General features: G+C 34.8%; 1 protein-coding gene across 1 annotated transcript in view; it reads left to right on the top strand.

The window, feature by feature from the left end:
* myo10l3 (myosin X, like 3) overlaps window positions 1–9,571 on the top strand; it is a 72,638-nt gene that overhangs the window by 14,342 nt on the left and 48,725 nt on the right. The window contains exons 3-9 of the mRNA XM_073845934.1: window positions 1,460–1,618; window positions 4,197–4,384; window positions 5,142–5,276; window positions 5,368–5,506; window positions 6,656–6,740; window positions 6,845–6,951; window positions 7,662–7,791. Coding sequence (XP_073702035.1) covers window positions 1,460–1,618; window positions 4,197–4,384; window positions 5,142–5,276; window positions 5,368–5,506; window positions 6,656–6,740; window positions 6,845–6,951; window positions 7,662–7,791 — 943 coding nt within the window. The remainder of the gene's footprint in view (window positions 1–1,459; window positions 1,619–4,196; window positions 4,385–5,141; window positions 5,277–5,367; window positions 5,507–6,655; window positions 6,741–6,844; window positions 6,952–7,661; window positions 7,792–9,571) is intronic.

The raw sequence follows: 9,571 nt of genomic DNA, 5'->3' as shown, positions 1-9,571 counted from the left end.
CTTATTTTTATTTCATTTAATTGCTGAGGTCAAATTTCAAAGTAAGTTTTTTTTATTTTTTATCTAATATTTATATTTTATTTTATTTCTGTTTTATTTCAATACAAAAATTATTATTATTACCTGAAACAGCACAAACTAGTGCTGGAGTTAAATACCAGTTGTTTTTAAAATTTAAGTTTTAAGTTTAAGTTAAAATATGAACAACACCTTAGCAAGCAGCACTAAATACACTTTTCCTACTGAAATATCTCTGTTAGACAGTTTATAAGAAAATGGGTAACATTGTCTCTCCATCTGTAGCCTAATCTAACATTGACCGGTATATGCTCATATATATTTTTTCTGATATAATGCAAACTATTATTTGGACTTTTACATGAAGATTTATGCATCCCAAATATTTACATATATGTGACCCTGGACCACAAAACCAGTCTTAAGTCGCTGGGGTATATTTGTAGTAATAGCCAAAAATACACAGTATGGGTCAAAATTGTTGATTTTTCTTCTATGCCAAAAATCATTAGAAAATTAAGTAAAGATCATGTTCCATGAAGATATTTTGTAAAATTCCTACTGCAAACATATCAAAATGTAATTTTTGATTAGTAATATGCATTGTTAAGAGCTCAATTTGGACAACTTTAAAGGTGATTTTCTCAGTATTTTGATTTTTTTGCACCCTCAGATTCCAGATTTTCAAATAGTTGTATCTCAGCCAAATATTGTCCTATCCTAACAAACAATTTATTGAGCTTTCATATGATGTATACATCTCAGTTTTGTAAAATTTAACCTTATGACTGGTTTTGTGGTCCAGGGTCACATATATAACCTTAAGGTGTGTCTATAACCTCATTGTGTGGGTTGCTTATAAATCAGTGAATAATGACAGATAATAAAGTCTGATGTATGATTCAGCAAATAAATGAAATCCTCAATGTGAGTTAAGTAGATAAAGAGAACCATTTCAAATGCGATGTGTAATGTAGATGTCAGCCTTGTGATCTAACATAATGTAGCGTGTCCAAGGATTTCTGAGGCCAGGTTGTGAAAGAAGTGCTCAGGATGGTGAAAGCGAGAGGAGCGCTGTGAGGATGTCACGGGGGGTATGGTTTCAGGAATGTGAAACAACTTGGCAGAAAGATGGAGCAGGTCCGGACGCATTAGTAAAACAAGCTACAGGCCCACACATACAATGCTGTAAATGAGCCCTGCCTGAGCGCACTGTTGAGTCATAGCAACATAAATCACAGCTAATTTTTCACACTTGGGATTCCTGATGTGCCGTTTGGGAATGCATATTTAATCATGTCAATCATCTGCTGATTGAACTGCATACTTTCTGGTTAATCTGAAAGCACTTAAAAGTAATGTTCCCAGTTGCTCCTCTGATGACAACCCTGTACTTTGTGTGTTGATAATCACAATGCATGTGTGATTTTGTGTGTTGAAGGTGATAACTCTGGATCAGGGTGAGGTGAACAGGCTCAAGGTTTTCCCCATGCATCCCACCAGCATCAGTGGAGTGGAGGACATGTCCACTCTGGCCGAGTTACATGAGGCCGCCATCATGCACAACCTCTTCCTGCGATACCAGAAAGACCTCATTTATGTAAGTTTCTTTTTGAAAAATAGACGCACATAGATTTCCAATTATAGACACTGTAACCTAATCCATACCCCAACCCTAACAGTTCTGCATTTATACAATTAAAAAAAATTTAATTATTTGAATTTTTGTATGTTTTTAAGTACTTTTCACAGAAAGAGGGTTTATCAGATTTAGGTCACTTGTAGGTACAAATGTGTCTCCAAACTATGGTTAAGTAGGTCCACAGACACAAAAACACTAAATCTCTTCATTACATTCAAACAAGAATTTGGAGTTTGCAGTGTTTTTATGTAAACTATGGAACAGTCTGTGCTTTGAGAGGTCTTGTGCCTCAAAAGAACTTTGTTCTATGAAGCTTTAATTGTGTTTAATCTGAGTTTAAAGGGCTAGTTCACCCAAAAATGAAAATTCTGTCATTAATTACTCATGTCGTTCCAAATCCGAGAGCTTTCTGACCCTCCATAAACAGCATCACAACTGAAATGTTGCCACGTCCAGAAACGTAGTGAAGACATCTGTAAAATAGTCCATGTGATATCAGTGGTTCAGCTGTAATTTTACGAAGCTACAAAAATTACGCACAAAGAAAACAAAAATAACGATTTTGTACAACAATTCTTCTCCTCCTCAAGACACTTGCGTCAGCATGCACATACATCGTTTACATGAAGAGGAAGCTTGCGTAGGCGCTGTAAAACTTTGCCACAATAAAGTCGTTGTTTTTGTTAATTATTTGCACACAAGAAGTATTTTCATAGCTTTGTAAAATTACAGTTGAACCACTGATGGACTATTTTACTACATTTCTGAACCTGGGAACATTTCAGTTGTGTTGCTGTCTATGCAGGGTCAGAAAGCTCTCAGATTTCATCAAAAAGATTTTTTGTTTTGTAAACCACATGTCTTATGATACTTTTATCTGGCCGAAACTAAATAGCATTCATGCTTTTTAAAATACGTTTGAATTTTTTTCATTCATATGTATTGATATGTTTTATTATTTTGCTTTGCTACTGTATTTCCTGAATTGTTAACATGAATTTTAACATTTACCAGGCTCATTTTGTTTAGATTAACACATATTATCATATCTTGCTGTTAAACATGTATATTGGTAGCCAAAAGCATTAGATTAGCCAAAAAATGTTATCAAATGTAGAACTTTGGTAATGACAGGTATTTGAATTCTGTAGAAACCTGTAGTGTGTAGAATCCATGTGATGCTATATCTATGAGAATACATAATATTACTATGTTTCGTAGATATAACTTGGAAACTTTTGAACCATTTATGATACAATACAAAATGCATTAAAGGATGAGTTACTTTATTATTATACTTTATTTACCACATATTATCCAAGACGTTCATGTCTTTCTTTTTAAGTCAAAAAGAAATTATGTTTTTTTGTGGAAAACATTCAAGGATTTTTCTCCATATAGTGGACTTCAGTGTGGATCAATGGGTTGAAGATACAAATTGCAGTTTCAGTGCAGCTTCAAAGGGCTCTACATGATCCCAGCCGAGGAATAAGGGTCTTATCTAGTAAAACGATCGGTCATTTTCAAAAAAAAAAAAAAAAAGTATATACTTTTTAACCACAAATGCTCATCTTGTACTAGCTTTGCGATGTTCATCTACGATTTCACACATTCAGTTATCACGTTGGAAAGGTCACACAAGTTTAGTTTATAATGTGTGACCCTGGACCACAAAACCAGTCTTAAGTCGCTGGGGTATATTTGTAGCAATAGCCAAAAATACATTGTATGGGTCAAAATTATAGATTTTTCTTTTATGCCAAAAATCATTAGGAAATTAAGTAAAGATCATGTTTCACGAGGATTTTTTGTGAAATTCCTACTATAAATATATCAAAATGTAATTTTTGATTAGTAATATGCATTGTTAAGAACTTAATTTGGAGAAATTTAAAGGCGATTTTCTCAGTATTTTGATTTTTTTGCACCCTCAGATTCCAGATTTTCCAATAGATGTATCTCGGCCAAATATTGTCCTATCCTAACAAACCATATATCAATAGAAAGCTTATTTATTGTGCTTTCATATGATGTATATATCTCAATTTTGTAAATTGGTAAATATCATATTTGGTAAAGCGTGTTTGACTTTCTTTGCACGTTCGCTTTGTAAATACTGGGTAGGTACTTCTCTGTACGTCACTCCTGACCTTTCCGATGTGACTACGAAATGCGTAAAGTCAAGCTAGTGCAAGATGAGCATTTGTGGTTAAAAAGTATATACATTTTTATTATTTAAAAAAAAATTGGCAGATCGTTTCTCTTTGAAGCTGCAATTTTGACCTTCAGCTTGTTGATCTCCATTGAAGTCCACTATACGGAGATAAATTCTGGAATTTTTTACACTCAACCTTAATTTCTTTTCGACTGAAGAAAGACATGAACATGTTGGATGACATGGGGGTGAGTAAATTAATTCAGGAGTGATGTCAACTAAGGCTGAACATATCATGATTTTACTGTGTTCAACATCAAATGTATAAACGGTGTAAGATCATACTTTTATGTTCTTGCTGTCCTTCATTCTACCTTGCAGACTAACATTGGCTCCATCCTGGCGGCCGTGAACCCTTATAAGCAGATACCAGGTCTGTATGACACAGAGGCAGTGGATGTGTACAGCAGACATCACCTGGGTGAACTACCTCCACACATCTTTGCTGTGGCCAATGAGTGTTACCGCTGTCTGTGGAAGAGACACGACAGTCAGTGTGTGCTCATCAGGTAACATCCTGCTAGATTTAAGTTGTTTCTTTCAAAGGCATTGCTTCACATTGAGTATTATCAGATTTAAGTGGAATTAAATTGTAATTTAATAGACAATTGATCAGATCTTCTTAATATAAAGCTCACCAGACTGCTGCTGGTGATTTTCAAACGTGTGCAACATGACTGATGCACATGGGTGTTTTGGTCATCTACTGTTCCGTAGAACTGTAATCCAATCAGAGTGCGACCACTGAATCTAGAAATGGATTATGTATGATTTATACTGCAGGGTTTATTGCATAACTCATCTTGGCATAGTGGTCAGAGGTCAGTTTTATTTGCTCAGGAATCAGAAGACCTCTGAAGTGAGCACTTTCTGTTCCAGTTGCCAGTAGTGCTGTGTAAAGTGATCGTTTATCGAAGAATCCTTAAAAAAACACAGTTTGCACGAAAAATATTAAGCAGCACAACTGTTTTCAACACTGATAATAGTAAATGTTTCAGAAAATCAGCAGCAAATCAGCATATCAGATGATTTCTGAAGGATCATGTCATACTGAACACTGGAGTAATGATGCTGAAAATTCAGCGTTGATCACAGGAATAAATTTAAATACAGCTGCTGTAATCATCTTAATCACTGTTTTCAATGTGGTTTTGACCAAATAACTATAGCCTTGGTGAGCACAATAGACTTCTTTCAAAAACAAACAAAAAACAGACAAAATGTGCTTGTGTGTTTAATGTGTGCTTCATGTGTGTTTATTCTCAGTGGAGAGAGTGGTGCTGGGAAGACAGAGAGCACCAAACTGCTGCTGAAGTTCCTTTCCGTCATGAGTCAGAACTCCACAGGCTCTCCGCTGTCAGAGAGGACCACCAGAGTAGAGCAGGCCATCGTACAGAGCAGGTCATACATGCTCTAGCACACCTACTCTGTTCTTACAGATGATGTTGTATCTTTTTCCATTTTAACACCTGTTCTTTCTCTTTCACTCCAGTCCAATAATGGAGGCATTTGGAAATGCAAAAACCGTTTACAACAACAACTCCAGTCGCTTTGGCAAGTTCATTCAGCTTCACTTCTCTCAGAGTGGAAATATCCAGGGCGGCTGTATTATTGATTATTTACTTGAAAAGGTATCTTTCATTTATTATTTTTTAATTATACAGTTGAGGTCAAAAGTATACACCCCCCATTCAGAATCTGCAAAATGGTAATTATTTTCCCAAAATAAGAGGGATTCTTAATACGGTGTTGTTACCTGAATGATCCACAGCTGTGTTTTTTTTTTTGTTTAGTGATAGTTGTTCACGACTCCCTTGTTTGTCCTGAACTGTTAAATGCTCTCTGTTCTTCAGAAAAAACCTTCAGGTTCCACAAATTCTTTGGTTTTCTAGCATTTTTTTGTATTTGAACTCTTTCCAACAATGACTGTATGATTTTGAGATCCATCTTTTCACACTGAGGACAACTGAGGGACTCATACGCAACTATTACAGAAGGATCAAATGCTTACTGATGCTCCAGAAGAGAAAACGATGGGGATGGGGGGGGGGGGGGGGTAAAAACTTTTTGAATTTGAAGATCAGGGTAAATTTAACCTGTTTTGTCTTTTGGGAAAGGGCAGTGCTAAACGAAAAAAATATGATATTTAGTCAAAATAAGAAAAATGAACACACCTCCATTCTGTTCAAAAGTTTTCACCCCCAGCTCTTAATGCATATTTTTTTTCCTTCTGGAGCATCAGTGAGTGTTTGAACCTTCTGTAATAGTTGCATATGAGTCCCTCAGTTTTCCTCAGTGTGAAAAGACGGAGCTCAAAATCAAACAGTCATTGTTGGAAAGGGTTCAAATACACAAAAATGCTGGAAAACCTGAAGGATTTTTCTGAAGAACAGCAGGCAGTTTAACTGTTCAGGACAAACAAGGAACTCAAGTACAACTATGACTAAAGAAAAAGCTGTGGATCATTCAGGTAACAACACAGTATTAGGAAACAAGTGTATGTAAACTTTTGAACTGGGTCATTTTTATAAATGAACTATTATTTTCTCTCGTGGACTATATGTAAACATCTTTTATGTGAAATATCTTATTCAGGTCAGTACTAAATAAACAATAACATGCATTTTGCATGATCCCTTTTATTTTGGTAAAATAATTACCATTTTGCAGATTCTGAAAGGGGAATGTAAACTTTTGACCTCAACTGTAGCTGTTTATAGCCATGGATTTAAGCAGTTGTATTAAATGCTTTGTGTTTTTAAAATGTCATTACATTCTAGAATCGAGTTGTGCGGCAGAATCCGGGAGAGAGGAACTATCATATTTTCTATGCATTGTTGTCAGGTGCAAAGTATGAGCACAGAGGTGAGATTTTAGCATTATTTCAAAATTTTACACAAGCTGAATCTTTGCTTTTCTCATTGGTCCTTGTATTGCGGTATGGATTAACTCTGTGTTCTCACCATCAGAAATGTACATGCTGGCTGATTCTCCTGAAGCCTATCATTACCTCAACCAGTCTGGCTGTGTGAAAGACAGAAGCCTAAATGATAAACACCTCTATGATAGTGTGATGGTGAGTCAATACTGTGTGTTTGACAGCATTCTTGACTTCAAGACAGTTGCTTTTCTTATGGACACACAATTTAAGAGCACAAATTAAGATGTTTGAATTAAATCAGAGAGCTTTCTGACCGTCATGTGTCCAAGACTGACACGGAAGAGAAAAAAATGTTGAATAAAGTTATTATATTTGTTTTCTTTGCACACAAAAAGTATCCCCTGAGCTTCGTAACATTATGGTTGAACCACTGCACTATTTTAACAATGTATTAACTAACTTTTTGGGCCTTGAACATGGTAGTCACACTGCTGTCTATGCAGGTTCAGAAAGCTCTGAGTTAATCAAAATATCTTAATTTCTGAAGATGAACAAAGGTCTTACAGGTTTAGAACGACATGAGGGTGAGTAAATAATGACTGAATTTTCATTTTTGAGTGAGCTTTCTCTTTAACTCCATGTGATTGGGCTTTACTAGATGTCCACTAGAGGGCACCATATCATCTCTTTTCTGTAATCTGTTCTGATAGAATTAGGTAGAACTCAAGAACTCTTCTGAGTTTTTATATTTATTGGTCAAATACGAACATCTCGGATCATAGTAAGCAGGTATAAGCATAATATATTCAGATCCTATTTCCTCTCCTCTTTCCTTAGGTATTCAATATCAACTATATCTATCAAATAAGCATGCTCGTGATTTTATTCTGTTTAATTACTTGTAGGAAGCATTGAAGGTGATGGAGTTCACTGAGGAGGAGATCCGCGATGTCTTCAAGCTGCTCTCTGGGGTCTTACAGATCGGCAACATCGAGTTCATGACTGCAGGGGGTGCTCAGATCACCACTAAAGGAGGTTTGAGGCAGATCAGCATTTGTCAGGAGCATAGCTAGCGTGTTATACATGCTTTTTTAATAGTTATCTTAGTGAAAGGATCTGTTAAATACCGCCTGTAGCCCTGGCACACAATATCAGCCCTATATTTTATCTGTCAGGAGTTTTGAGTAAAGGCTCTCACTGAGTAGTGTGTGTAGAGGCATGCCACAACATGTCAAAATTCACTCTGATAACTGCGCTTCATATGGGTGATAACTCACTAACCCATCTTAATGCTGGAGCAGACTGCCAGTTCATAAAAAATAGGTGTTTTATTAGTGTTTCAATATATTTTACAAAGTGATTTATTCCTGTGATGGCAAAGCTGAATTTTACTCCAGTTTTCAGTGTCATATAATCCTTCAGAAATAATTCTAATATGTGACCCTGAACCACAAAACTTAAGTAGCACGGGTATATTTGTAGCAATAGCCAAAAATACATTGTATGAGTCAAAATTAGCGATTTTTCTTTTATGCATGTTCCATGAAGATATTTAGTAAATTTCCTACTATAAATATATCAAAACTTATTTTTTGATTAGTAATATGCATTGCTAAGAACTTCATTTGGACAACTTTAAAGGTGATTTTCTCAATATTTTTATTTTTTTTGCACCCTCAGATATCTGATTTTCAAATAGTTGTATCTCAGCCAAATATTGTCCTAGAAGTTTATTTATTCAGCTTTCAGATGATGTACAAATCTCAATTATGTAAAATTGACCCTTATGACTGGCTTTATGGTCCAGAGTCACATATGTGGATTTGGTGCTCAAGAAAGTTGATGTCAGGATTACTTGAATAATAGAATATTCAGAAGAATTAATTTTTTATAGAAATCTTTTATAATGTTCTATATGTATTTAGTGTCACTTCCGATCAATTTAATGGCTCATTGTTTATTATTTAAGTATAATAATAATAAAAAAAACAGACTGACCCCAAACTTTTGAACAGTTCTTTACCTTATGATTGCGATGCATCCTGAAATGTGAAATTAGGTCAGGATTTGATACAATTGTTTCCAAAAACATGTAACTGAAAAATTTAATTTGCACTTTAGTTAAATAGTGACAAAATAATACATCACTGATTACTTCATTACTCAATATTTGAACTTTGGATAAGAAATGAACGTACATTTATTACTTGATCAAGTCTTAAGTAGTTGAATATGTGTAACAGTTGTAAAATTAATTATATTAAAACAATATATTCAGTCAAACCAAAATTAATTCAGACGCCTTTAACATTTCTCACGTTGTCACAGTTTATTCGCTATAGTTTAGAAAATGGTAATAAAATACGAAAAGAACTCAGAATTAAACTGTGTGAGAACAAATTTATCTTCATAATCACAAATGAATTACAGTCAAACCAAAATATTTTCAGACACCTTCAAAATTTCTCACGTTGTCACAGTTTATTTGCTATAGTTTAGAAAATGGTAACAAAATAATACAAGAGCTCAAGAGTTAAACTGGCAGAAAAAAATCATCTTGATAATGTCCGATAACTTTGATGAAATGGTCGAGTCAAAGTGTCAAATCAAATTTTTGGTCCCAAATGATCAATATTAGTGCTAGTCCACGGTATGAAGAATTTTTGGGTATAATATGTCACAATTTACTTTATTTTGCTCTCCCCACTTACATAAATAAACTACAGTGTCCTGCACCCACTAGTAAAAAAATATATAAAAAATGATATCTGGTGTCTGAATAATTTTTGGTTTGACTGTATAATGGCCACTGAAG

The sequence above is a fragment of the Garra rufa genome, chromosome 8, assembly GCF_049309525.1.
Source record: "Garra rufa chromosome 8, GarRuf1.0, whole genome shotgun sequence".
NCBI classification, from domain to species: domain Eukaryota; kingdom Metazoa; phylum Chordata; class Actinopteri; order Cypriniformes; family Cyprinidae; genus Garra; species Garra rufa.
The sequence above is the reverse complement of the archived record's forward strand: the minus strand, read 5'-3'. Positions and strand labels throughout refer to the sequence as shown.